The sequence below is a fragment of the Helicoverpa armigera genome, chromosome 2, assembly GCF_030705265.1.
Source record: "Helicoverpa armigera isolate CAAS_96S chromosome 2, ASM3070526v1, whole genome shotgun sequence".
Classification (NCBI taxonomy): domain Eukaryota; kingdom Metazoa; phylum Arthropoda; class Insecta; order Lepidoptera; family Noctuidae; genus Helicoverpa; species Helicoverpa armigera.
Window position 1 is genome coordinate 12,713,849 of NC_087121.1, and position 14,209 is coordinate 12,728,057.

The 14,209-nt window shown below is 37.7% G+C and overlaps 1 protein-coding gene across 4 annotated transcripts; it reads right to left on the reverse strand.

Annotated features, from left to right (window-relative positions):
* Positions 1-1,986: 1,986 nt before the first annotated feature.
* Positions 1,987-13,422, reverse strand: LOC135118423 (TBC1 domain family member 16-like). 4 transcript variants are annotated; one of them, XM_064040451.1, is made up of 7 exons: positions 12,219-13,422; positions 9,131-9,327; positions 8,351-8,852; positions 7,572-7,749; positions 4,964-5,070; positions 3,735-3,916; positions 1,987-3,170 (listed from the first exon to the last, which is right to left on the reverse strand). In XM_064040451.1, exons 1-7 carry the CDS (start codon positions 13,094-13,096, stop codon positions 2,977-2,979), a joined length of 2,238 nt encoding a protein of 745 aa, XP_063896521.1. In that variant the 5' UTR covers positions 13,097-13,422; the 3' UTR covers positions 1,987-2,976. The 4 variants fall into 4 exon arrangements, with proteins under 4 accessions (XP_063896521.1, XP_063896511.1, XP_063896530.1 ...); XM_064040441.1 differs by having other exon boundaries at positions 8,351-8,867; positions 12,219-13,419; XM_064040460.1 differs by having other exon boundaries at positions 7,605-7,749; positions 12,219-13,418.
* Positions 13,423-14,209: the final 787 nt, after the last annotated feature.

Consider the following 14,209-nt stretch of genomic DNA (forward strand, 5'->3'; position numbering starts at 1 on the left):
AGTGTGTGACAAAAAAACAACAACTCAACGGATGCTTGTACATTTATTTCTAATAAGATATGGCTTCATCAATACATTACGTTTCGTTACATACATTTATTAACATTTACACAGTATAATACAAGCAGATCATTATATATCACAGAGTACGCGTAACAATTCACAATATGCGAAAATAAACCTTTTAAAATATTTTGTAGCCTCATAATTATCGTAATACATTTTATTCATATTGTATAAGAATATTTAAACTATTTGAAGTAAATACGCATTAATCGATATCTAAGAATGTAGGACTATTTTTAATATATTTTTGGTGATATTTTTCTATTGGTTACATTACAAGACTGTTGGAGTGACCATACTACCTCTTTTGCTATCCTTTTATTGTACAAGCGCATAAATGGTATAAAAGTATCTATTGTCTATCTACACAGTGATTGGGACATTAATATATATTCATAACATCTAAAATATTTTCGTTCATTGATGTAGGGGATTCCATTATCGGCTAATTGGAGGATAGGTAGGTCTGAACAGACGGTAGCTCAGACACAAATTTCTTGAGATCATGACTGTTAATCATGACAGCCAATCTGTGTTATAAGTCCTGTGTGTTTTAGACAATCATATAGCCACTACTAACACAATAACATTGACCATTCGATCATTAATATAGATACCTGGCATCTTGCCTCGTTGAAGATCCATAGTTGTTGTACAAAATGAATGTTTACTCAAGTGAGACCTAGTGTTTAAACTAATTCAGTAGGTTCTATTGTAGGTACACTTTGTTTTTTACTCATATATTCAAGAGGGGCCTTCATATTCATAGGTTTTATACAATTTAAGTGGTTCACACAAAAGTCCAATTTCATTATGACACCTAACGACTAACAGTGATTGACATCTCGTATTACCAAACTCTAACTACACATGTTTGATTATAATTATGTACAAAATTACCTTAAAATCTAGAATACCGCACGAACACGGCCCGCAAAATATTAAGATAGTTGGACGATTTCTGAGCACCTTTATAGGAAGTGAAAATGAATAAGTAAACGTCTAATACAGGTGCTCGGAAACCGATCATGAGTCTTCCAAAATAAACAACAGTTAAAGTCACTATTGCAAGTCGCTGTAAGAAAAACCTTAAAGACAGAGAGACAAAATTAATCCAAAATCTGATCAATCGGTACCTAATAAATAATAAAATATTTAAGTTCCTACCTATCTAAACAAAGCAACTATAACATTAATACAAAATTATTCATTCATAGGATGCATTTTTGTTGCATTTTACATTTCAGATATCTACAACGAAAATATTTGCCTACATTCTTAAAATTAATATTAAGTTAAACACTAAGATAGGTAATTAATAGACTCTGTGTTACACATATAAAGATATTGGAATAGAATAAATAAATACAGAACTTAGGAGCCGATTTTTCAATCGTCACTTAACTTCTAACTGATGAATAAATATAGTCTTGAAATATTTTCTATACAAAAGCGTCAAACATATTCTTCAGATAGAAGTTTACTGGTGATTGAAAAATTGGTCCTGAGTGAAATAGACGACATACAATATACATTGCCATATCCAATTGAACTCCGTAAACGTTACTCCCAAATATCGCGACATTCTGTTCTTTAGATTATAATATTTGCAACAACTTTATTCAGCTAACAGGGATTTTATATAACACCAAGCATTTTTAACCTATGTTTTTCCATATAGATAATTGCCTAGATTTCATACAGCAAGTCTTAATCTAAAATATCATTAACAGCTGCGCTTTTTTTAAACAATTATATAGCTGATGCTTTGAGAAACCTATCAAATAATTAATTCATAAAATAGTCTTTTAAAAATTTACAATATTTTACAAACATCATTTTTCAAATAATTTTGTATGTTTCCATGTTCGATATGAATTCTCCCTAGATTTTCTAGTTTCCATATAGTTATTAACCAGGTACGATTTTTAATTTTGTTAATTTTCAAATAGAAATGATAAGTTCATTGAACATTTTTTGTTAACAATTTGATATGTCCTAGCCATATCCTCAATTTCCTTACTGACACCATTTTCCAAGTTTTTAATACTGATTTAATTTGTACTTATAGAATTACATTGATTTTGTACGATGTGCATTTTTTACAATACACAGTTATACGTATACCGTTTCTGTTAAAATCATTTGTGTTTCAATTAAAGTTAGCATCTGAAAATAATTAAGTTGTATTTAACTTCTTCTTTAAGGCCTTGCAATCCATTGTGTAAGTCGAAGTTAAACTAATCGGTTCAAGTTTTTAAAATCCATACTTAAATAGATGAAAAAGTAACACTGTTAGAGAAAGCATGTTAAGAACTTAATACTCTGTCAACCTTGTTCTATAGAACAAATAAATGTCCTAAAACTGTCAATATTATCGATTGAAAAAACGTTACTATTTCTGAAGCGGTAATTAGCAAGTTCTGTACAAAACGGACATGAAAAGTAGGTCACATTTTCACCAGAGCGTTACGTCCTGAAAACTCCGAACAAATATCAAGAATACTGTGAAGACGTGACCGATTCGTTAGACTGTACACTCATTCGTAAACTTTCTAAAAAACACGATAATTTACTTAGAACTCTTAAAACACACAAATCAATAAACTGTATTTTTAACAATAATAATTTGAGACACCGTTACATTTCTCTTACCAACGCAAATAAATCTTAACATATCAAACTGTCTTCACAATATAAATCTTTCAGTTTCATTTATCGAACAAATATGGCATATTTTTACTTCTATATAAGCTGAAATCAATGCATGGCACTATCATTACAAAAAAAAAACTTAAATAATACTGATCTGTCTACATTAAAAATGTCCCGCATTCAACACATACTACAAGACCTATATGTATTTTCCAAAATCACGACGGTTTGCCAAATATCTTGCATATTCCTTGATTACTGAACAGCATACTTGCAGAAGTCATGGGCGCCAGTGCATTCGACACTAGGCCTGTGGGTTGAGTCCCATATGCCTGGGCCACATCGCTGACACATGCCCACCAAGGTACAGGGGATCCGGACCAGCTGTCGGAATTGGTGCAAAAGACCCCTCGCTTTGCGGAGGATGAGACGTCCGTCCATGTACATTGCTGGAAAAAGACAGAAAAGTTTTTGCTAATGAAAAAGTACAAAGGCACTTATTAATAGTTACGTACTTAAAGTTTTTACATGAGTATACTTCACTGCCTCAGACTCGTGCAATTATTCGGTTAACATAAGGATTTATTATCATGATTGATAAATAATAGTTGTGGTAGAAGATGAAGAAAAGTTAAAATTGTCGATGGCTAAAACTTTATTGTAAGGTCTTACGGAGAGCGTCTTATTTCTCATACCAATTTCCATTCTCTCTTTCCTGCTATGCATCCCACATGGTGGTGGGGTCAGCTTTCCTTATTTTTCTTCTCCACTTCGCTCTATCCGTGACGTCGCTCTCGGACACCTGGCACTCTTTCTTCACCGGGATGGAAAGTTGCAGAGCCAAATTTCCCACGTAATCAGGTGGTCTTCTCTTTACGTGGCCATACCACCGTAGTCGATTTTCCTGCAACTTATCTGCGACATCACGCACCCCTAAACTTCCTCGCACGTATTCATTACGAATACGATCGAGCCTAGTGACGCCGAAAAATCGTAAAAGTTTTCTTACGTACCTAAAGAGCTGAAATGCAGCAGCATCTCGTCAGTATTAAGGTCCTGTGCGATGACGTCATCGGCGTACACGGCTATGATGGCCAGGCAAAGGAACAGATGGAAGTAGTCCGTCTGGTAGTTGGCCCAGCACGCCTCCCACATGCGGAGCGCTACGGCCTCCGTGAACTCGCGCTTGAAGCACCTGTAACGAGCAGACGTATGTTTTAGAAGTTGGAAAAGCATATAGGAATTACTTACATGATGTGGGGGTAGGTAACAGCAATAGGTATGCATAGTTTGAACTTTTAATTTAAAGTGGTTGGTTAATCCCTATCACTAAGTGCTTAAAAGGGGTATTCAAGTTAAAAACGAACCCCTTCCCCTCTAAGATTCTTCTTGGAAATAAACCTTTTCTACCTTAGATATTTTAATATTTTTCCTTACAAGATTTCCCTGAGCCGTAATTTCAGTAAGTAGGATCGACCAATAAAGTATAAAAGCCAACAAAAGCTGGGACCTGGATTTATATGATGAAATACGACGAAGGCAAGGCAAAAGGATAGTAAGGCTTCTTTCTAGGAATAATTAAATTTCGTCTCCCTTTGATACCGTTCTACGCCGTAGGTAGACGGAGAAATGTGGGCGTTTTTCAGTTGAAGGAAACCCGAGTGGGCGGGTAAAATCTTTTCGACAACATCTAATTTGTGTACTCTTAACTTACTTGAATTTTAAGATATAAAAACGAAGATAACATAATATTCTTAGCTAGGTACTTGCTCCATACGATGTATTCAAACTTTACCATGGATTTCAAATGAAATGAGCTCCGACCGATGGAAATTAAAGATTAGCAGTATTTACTAGGTCGACTGCAGGCTACACTAAAGTACCGATCCCACCCAAAACAAAAATGTGAAAGGGTGCCAAGTTCGATAATATGGAAATCCTTCGCCTATAAAAGAAGTGAGATCTGAATAAGTACCAAGTTCCATACACATACCTCAGTTAAAAATAGTTACTTTTTAATGATGTTACTTGGTTCGTGTAATATAACCCACGGCCGGTGTGTCGCTTTTTTTGCTCGAACTTGGCGGACACACTGCCGTGTGTCTAGATAGCGTAAGTAGGACAATGTGTTAAGTAACCAGTAGGTATAGGCCCGATACAATAGGAAGGTACCTAAAAAGGCTTCATTTATTAAATTTCTAATGAAACGTGTGCGTCCCAATCACCTTCGAGGAATACTTACAAAAGTATCCAACGATGACAGAACAGTAGTTCCATTGCGTCCACATGTTTCTCTAGATGCTTGTAGAAATGGGGTAACATTATCCTTATAAGCTCGCGCAAGTAGCTCTGAAAATTAAATGTCACGCGTAGGAGTTACATTGTCGTCAATATAATATTAACATCGGTGATACGGATGATAAGATAGGACGAATATTATATGTGACTCATTTAGGATTATCATTGTTGTTAGTGGACTTATTACAAGTATTGGTGAGTGGCAAGCTGATGCAATTAGATACATTGGAACGTTAATACATATGTAAGATACCTATTTATGCTCAGGCCCGCCGTAAGCGGGCGTGCAGCGCGTGCACCGCACGCGGGCGGCACATCCTAGGGGGCGGCAAATCGAGCGACTTATCACGTTATATTAAAAAAAAACAATATCTTTTTACCAATTATTTGATATCAATATTTCCAAACACAGCAATAGCGCTAAGAATATTACTTACACTGCCGGTTTCAGTTACATCTGTTGATCATTTTCAAAATTAAGAATAATTACATACGATTTAAGATCAACAATTGGCGTAGCGTGGGGGGAGAGAGCAGGGGGGGGCAAATGCCCTGGGCGGCACTATTTAGGGGGCGGCAAAATTAACCCATACGGCAAAATTAAACCATAATTACGTAATAAAAATATTTTTACTAAAAATAGATGAGTAGATTAGCAATAAAATTTCAGAAAAACCGCCCTCGCTTTGGTCGTCCCCTATCAATTTTGATGGGTTCATCCTTTGCATCCCCAAAAAAATTCGCGCTAGCTGCGCTCGCGCCTCCATTTCAGATATCGCAGTCAGTAGCGGTTTTAGGGTAGGGCGCGGTTGGGCGACGGCCCAGGGCGCCGGATATAAGGGGCGCCGCAGGCGCCCCCTACCAATCCTTGATCAGTATGTTACTCCTATTTTTGTTTTAAATTTCATCAAAGATTGCAACTTACAAGAACTGTATCCAAATGAATGGATAGCATCAGGGCCATCTTAACCTATGGTGCAGCGTGTGCGAATAACCCGGGCGCCGCGGGCTCAGGGGCGCCCAAGGCGAATTTGTGTTTAATTCGGCGTTAAATTTGAGAAATTATCGAAGAAACACTACTTTTATGTCCCAAAACTCAAAAATTTTCGCGCTCTTTTCGCTCGCGGTTTCCTTACTTTACACTTCAATTTTTTATCACATATAGCTAATTTTAATGTACCAATACTCAAAAAAATTCGCGCACCCTTCGCTCGCGGCTTCTTCACTTCACAGTCGCTTTTTACTATATATGTTTAGGACTTTTAGTGATCCAAAACTCAAAGAGTTATGTACGTTTGGGCAAAATTTTAAGTAATTTTTGTTTTGAGTTCTAAAATATTACAAAAAATTTCGCGCTCGCTTCGCTCGCGCAATCAGAAGACTGAATGTTCACGTGTTTTTGCATTCACCAACTGCACTGATCGCAATTTATCTTTGTTTAATTGTTGAGGCCTTCAATTCCGAAAAATCATTTTTCGCGCACGTCCGTTATAGCTTTTTGTTCACTTTGGCTTTTTATGGTATGTTTACTTCATGAAAACTCTAAGGAAAAAATCGCGCTCGCTTCGCTCGCGACTTCATGTATATTTGCACTTCATTTCTGTGCATATCTTACTTTTTGACTTTGCTTTGTTAATTTACAGTGGTTTTTATTTGTTTTGTGTCCTTAGACTAAATAAATTTCGCGCTCGCTTCGCTCGCGCTTCCTTACATATGAAATATGTCTCATGCGTTGATTTTTTCAACGGGAAACCCACAAAAAACCATTAATAACATATTTTACTGATATTAAACATTGCTGTAGATAATTTAAGTTCGTTAGTTTAAGTTACCCATAATCTGTTCTAAGCACTTTGATATACATTATGTTGGTACCTACCCATTAATCACAATCTTTCAATACATAGGGGCCACTTGGGTAATGATTGCACTGCATTGATGCCCTAAGCAATTGCTTAGTCTGCTTATGGGCTAACCCAGGACTTCTTAGGTTACTCTAAGACTTGAGCATTTCAAGTAAATAAAAAGTTATGTGTAATATATGTTATGTACCTATTGCAATATTTATGTATCCAAAAGGAAGTGCGTTTTCTGCAATCAGAGCAGTGCATGTACATATTTTTTTCTGTTGGACAAGTAAAATGGATATGAATGGGCGAGTGGGTCCGGACCCCCTGGACTCCCCTTATATATTTTTTGACAAAACCCAGTATAATATGTAGTCGTAGGGCGGCATAATCGGTTTCGCACGCGGGCGAACAAACAGCTAGCGGCGGGCCTGTTTATGCTGTACTGTATAAGCTGAAGCACGCTGAGTTATTGGTTACCGCATAATAGCCGGCAAAGCTGTATTGATTTCGCTCCGAATCTATGAATTCGAAGTTATTCAAATATGGCTTTAAAGGTTAAGTGGAGACGGCAGACATTCTGTTCAAAAATGTTTTCTGATGTTTACCAAATTCTGGTTGTCGACTTTGTTGTATGTTTTGTACTACGAAGATAAAGCCCACACCAATGTAAGCCGTATGCTAAAGAATCGAATGTTCACCTACATTATTCGACATTAAACAGTTGTTGTATCTTACAAGATTGTTATCCATATCGTTGTCGGTTGGGGTGCACACAAATATCGCTCTCTGCATCAGACCGACGAAGCACCAGAACGCTTCTGCCTCACATTTTATCTCGCACAGTACCGGTGCTAAGAGATCACTCATTCCTTGCGTGTAGCTGAAAAAAAATAGGTACAATATTCACAAAGGATCACAAAAAAAACTGACGAATATAAAAAAGTGCCTGCAATTTTGCGCATAAGAAAGTTGGTGTCGCATTGTCTCATAAAATATTGGGGTCGGATTCCAGTCTAACCGGATGCACCTGAACACTAGTATTTTACAAGGAGTGACTGCTAAGCAACAAAGGGTGGGAACCCCTATAGTTACTGGGTGAAACGCGATACCTTTTCCTTTCGGGCGAAGGGCAGGAACCACTAACCAGCCCTATCGTAACGTATGAGTATCTATAATGTATCTGTTTCTGTAATAAGGATGATAGCTTTCCGATCGATATAATTGAAATGACTCGAATGACCCCAGATTATTTTTTCAAACAAGCCCTTGTTAACTCCACATTCACAAATGGTTCTCATAACTGCGTCAACCGTGTTATGTATTCCAAGTACCCATTTATTTTACAATTCTGTCGGGTGTAATTAGTGTACATATAGTATGAATGGAACAATACGCCTCGCAGTGTAGTGAACAAAGGCTGTTGTTTGCAGAAAACTTTAATAACTTGGCATGAAGAAAACAAAACAGTTAATTACCCTTACCCTAAAATCGGATTGTATACGGCGTAGTTCAACAAGATGTTCTTCATAATTTCTACGTTGTAATTATTCTCTCCTGCGAAAAATGGATTGCCTCTGTCCGTCCTAACCACGTCCTTCTCTATGACACACTGGACTGTCTTCCAAAAAACTGCATGCTGCTCAGGAGTCATCTTTTCAAGTCTTCTTCTTGAAATTTCTTCGTATTCTCTTGACCTAATTTGAAGTATTATCTCTCTTTCGTCATAAGTCGAATTGTACGGATAGCAGTGTAAAAGGAATGGCCACACTTCTCTCCTTAGTTCCTTGTCCAATCCTCCGAAAAATACACATTTCCTCAAAAATAGATCGTCTTCAATGACGCCCTTTCCGTTCATAATTTTCCCGTAGAATATTTCGGGAGATATTTTGGGAAGTTTCCCTTCTTCAGGATGTTGTTCAGACTTTTGAACCTCTGGACGGCATACCATGAAATGACGGTAGGGTAGATTTGGCTCTTCAGAACCTGTGGAAACAGTGCCTGCTTACGTTAGGTGAATATTCGCAAAACATTAAAACATGTGCTAAGGCGGGATTTCATCGGTGTGCTGAACTATGCGACATGAATGATTCATTTTGTTTACTTGCTCTAGCAAACAGTTGCAAACTGAAACCTTTGTGCGCGAATGCATTTTTATTCACATGTACAACATATGGACTGTTAAAGAATTGAGTGTTCCACAACAAACGGGACACACCATTTTTGTGAAATCCCGCCTTGATAATTTCGTAAGTTCTGGTTACCTGGTGTAAGTTTGATGTTATGTAGCAACGAGTGCCATCGATGCAGTACTTGTGCCAAGTGGTCCAGACCTCCATAGTGGAAATGGAGTATTTTGTACTGGGATTCCCTGGATGCGACTACTAGCTGGCCGCATGTACAATTGTCGTCGTTGAAGAAGAGTCGCAATGACCGCATCTGACTCAAGTCTACTGAAAACCTGGTGAAAAAGGAGTCAAGTGTAGATTCATAGAAATCATGACTAGAACCCATCGGTACCTATAGGTAGGTATAATATACATAAGTTTGACGCAAACTCATATAGATACGAAAAAAATACTTCGTAGGTACCTCGATTAAATTACATGAATGCGTATTTTCATGCGACACAAATGCCTTTGTAACCAACTGATTGAACGTTCAAATCCCTAGAAAATGCGAAGTTAGAAACGCTACACGTGTTGTATGTGGGTAGCATGTAAATGAACCCTTCTACCCCCTCCTACGCGAACCGCAAAATTTTGGAGTTTTGGACCCTGGGGTAAGATTAATGTGCGCTACTCGCAATAACTTTAACTTACCCGTTAACTCGGATGAATAAAGACTTTATACCTTAAATTATTCATCCATATAATATTGTTACTGAGTTATTTAAATCATAAGTCACCCTACATAAGCGTTATCATGTTCTAGCTACTAAATAATGCAGTTGAGTAATAGTACTGGCGCTTGTTTTAATCAGGTCATCGAATAAACAAGACGATGAACTTTAGGTACGGTTTCTTGCAGTCCTATAACTAACCTCCTTATATGAAAGATTAATTAGGTTATTGGATCATAACATGCTCAGGGATACCCTGTTAGTGAGCTATAAAAGGACAAATCCTTGGAGAATATCGACTTTATCACGACCTAGTTGAAGTGTGTTATAAAACCTAGTTAAGAAAATGTCCCTTCTCGGATTATAAGGATAGAATGAAGGTATGAAGTCAAGTCAGTAATGAAATAATTAGACAGTAAGTGCCAGTTGCGTAATCTTACGTTGAAGTGCTTGTCTAATCATCAATTAAGGCCGCTGCTAAACCATAGCTTCCGTAGAAATCTAACTTAAGTTTAGTTAATGGCGCATTTCAAACATGAAGTTAACTTCGTTATTAGCTATCCTGACCAATAAGACCCTTTATGTCTGGACGTGATACGCACTAAATTATGCCTAAATACTATTCCTACATTGTATTCTCCTAAGCTAGACTTGCAAACTAAATATTGCATAATCAAAGTCTTAATAACACTTTGACCTTTCCTCATTCTAGAATTTTCCATTAGAAATGTACTTTATCCCACGTAATTCATTGCGATCGCTTAACATTCAAGGAGCAACTTTCGAGGATATTAAATGAGTTGTGAGAGCGATAATGACATTCTTGGCGTGGCATGTGGCTTGAGGAATGCAATCGTCGATAGAGGGGTGCGACCTGACCTTGGGTATGACATGACCTTGAATGCCTACGTATGACATTCGCCCTAAACATCGGTATTATACCTAGGAGCTATAAATAAGTGAAACGGCTTTTGTTTTCGGTGCTTAGAAATTAGACACGAAGTTTTCTAATAGACAGCGTAGGTCCTACTGCATAGTTTGTAAGTACCTACCTACCCTTTGAATTTTGATGATGATCATAAATCATTAAGCGTATTGAAGGGTACAACAGACTGAAATATGGGCGCAAGAATATTCTCGGAAGGGAACACTAATGAACAGCGATAGAATAGGCCATTTTGTCAAATACCTAGGTGATTAATTTAACACAGACTTGGGTAAGAAAAAAATCGATAAGAACCTGTTCGTAACAGCCAATTACCTACTTAAATCACATACGCGGCAAGATTGGCAGCCTTTGAGTAGGTAGCTTGTTGCACCTAAGTACGAAATGTAAGTATCTACAACAATGAGTGGAAACCATTTTGCAAAATAAACACTGCTGACTGCACGCAGTGGGAATAGGTACATATTTATAAACTTATACCAAGTACCTACCAATCCTTTGAACCCGCAACAAATGCTTTTATTAGCAAGTCTATACCCCTTTTTTGGGAAATATAGAAATCGTTTTTTTTTTTGTCTTCTCTACAGATGTAAGTAGGTACTTAACTTAGCTGATTTTATTTATGGAATATCTAAGTGGATGTAAAGCTGTACTTGACAAACAATTGGCAATATTCGGTATTGACAGTGAGCGTCCTCCGCCCGTCGTTCGTTCGTTACCATCCCTCGAGGGCACTCGCGTGTCATGGAACTCAATGGATTTATTCACCCACTTCGTAACGAGTGAGCTATTTATAAATAATTCTCTATATTCCTTCTTGTTTGTATCGTTTTAGTGTAGAAGGATCAATATAGAAGCTTGGTAAATAAGGGATGTAATGCCCTCAAGAGACAGCTAAAGTCAATAGTATGTTAAATATTTATTCAGATATAGGTATTTAGGCTGTGAGGGCATTCCCCTTTAATTCTGCTCTTTTGAAACCATATTTACATAATTATGTTATTGTACCACTTATCTAACTCCATAATTAGCTAAAAGCCTTGAAATGCGAAAATAAATAAACAGTTATTATTGAGCTAACAATCAATTATAATTGTCTATGCGGGTACAACTGGTAGATCCGGTGAGATAAGGCTGAACATCCAGTAGATACCTATTAATGTAGAACATTCGACTTTAACCGTCACGGTATGTGCTTAGTTTTGCGTCGAAGCGAAAACTTCATGAAATCAAGGTACCTAGGTATACCTATCTACATTATCATCATTAAACGCGTATGCCGTGAATAATCAACTTTGCAAATGCGATTTAGGTACCTACATGCATCAATTTACAATCAAACATAGTTCTCGATAATGTCACCTATCGATATTGAAATAAGTAGACCTATGGAAACTTTTACTTAGGACAGTTTTCCCATGTTTGGTAAATATTGTCCTCAATGTTCTCTTCTTGAGTTGATAGTAGTAAACCAACAGGGACGTTTATTGAACGTTAAATGCCGCGATCCAAAAATAGAATAGATAATAAAGAAAAAGTACGTAATGTAAAAATTCGTACTCACCTTCGACATTTTAAAGGAGCTCTACGTTGCGGCACCGGTGAGCTATGAACGCTGTCAGGAAACACCAAATTGTGTTTCAGAGCTAAAAACTCCGGCGTACTCATCCAATTTGGATTGCCCTCGTCACACGAACTCATTGACAGTGACCTAATAAACCTGTCCCCCGACACAGAATCAGGGGTCAAATCTACGTTTTCTATTGTTGGATTAGCAATCGTGATGTTAACCGAGGTCATTGACTGTGATCTCACATGTTTGTCGTACATAAACACCTCATCCCGAGACTCGTCCTTCTCAAAGCTACTGAAAACATTATCCTTCACCGAGTCTATAGACTTCACAGTGGGCTTTGAACTGGAGGACAACTCCTCCTGCGTAGTGTCATTGTGTGTGTATCGCGTATCAGATGATTTAATACTTTGCTTATCAGAGTTAGAATTAAGACTCGTAGTTTCTGATGAATCAGAAAATGCACGTTCGTTGTTGGCGTCCAATTTAGCGCTGTTTGTATTACTGCGGGACATGGGTATTTCCTTTGCATTCGCCGGCTTGCCAGCACATACTAGCTCCTCGCTCGGACTGGTTTCTACGGCCGAAGGACATTTCCGCAGCGTAGAATTCGGAATCCAGTTCAGGAAAAGCGTGGGTCGTTTGGCGTTGTTGTGTTGGTCCGTAAACACCTTAGTCGTGACTGTGAGGTATCCAGGATGGTGTACTATATCAAGTTCATGCCTTGCAACGGTCGGAGGATGCACGCACACATTGTTCTTGCAAAACAATATTTCGTTGTCGACGTAATCAGGGGGTTCCTCGTTATCATCAAACTCCAAACCGAGGAAATAGCTGGAGGCTCGTTTCAAAAGATCTGGCAGCGGCATTTCGCTGCGGGATATGTTCACATTTCCTTAAAAATTTAAATCACGGCTTATTTACTGCGGCGCGTTATCACTCGCGACAACCTCATTCAAGCGAAGCTGTGTGGGTACTACGCGCATGTAAACACCTACACAGCTATGTTGATAACGCCGTATTGATCGGACAGCGAGAATAGAACCGGCGGCGCTCGGACCAACGTCACAGCCGTGTCACTTTGCAACTTGAACGGTTAACACGTGTGCCACTACTTGTTCCACTGAGAATCGATTGAAGCATAATGCTCATAATATTAAATTAAATATAAGGCGTTTTCCTTGTTCTTTTCCTTCAGTTTCATGTCATTATACCTTTGCGCTTTCTTTGGGTCCACTCCCAAAACGAGTTAGGTTCCTATTTTAGTATAAGTACCTATTCCTATTTAACTTAGCACCAATTCTTGGTACACATTGAGTAAATTACCCAATGAGGTATACAAGGCCTACAACATTATAGCTTTCTTATATCGGGTCATCCGGCCGGTTCGCTAAATCGTATGGTAGGTCCTATGTAGCATGTATTCGTTACTTAACTAATAGTCTATTTATTAATTTGCTACATTATTTCGATGCTATTTAGGTAAAATATAAAACCTTTTGAATAAACTTTGGTTCAAGTGATTTTTTTATTCATCTTTCAACTTTTATGGCCACTGCTTCTTTGATCTGAGGCCACTGCGTAGCCTTTTCCTGATCCTGCTACCCGTACCTACGTTTTATATTTTGTTTATATCCGAAAAGATATTTTCTAAAGTCTACATCTGGCAAGTATTGATTAATAGGGGAGGTCAATTAGAGGTCGATAATATTGCCACAGTTTTATAATTATGATGATATGCATATTAAATAGGCCCCCTTACCTAACCCATATAATGATTGGTAAAAGCCAGCAAGATAGATAAATCTATGGTCATGCGTACACAATTCAGAATAACTTTATCTGTGTGTGAGAAAAAAAAACTAAGGAAATCATATTACTGTAGTAGGCATTTCAGGACAGTTTCAAATAAATTAAAATATCATCTTCATCAATTCACGAAACCATTGCGATGCGTAATTCTTCTGGTTAGATCAGGGGTT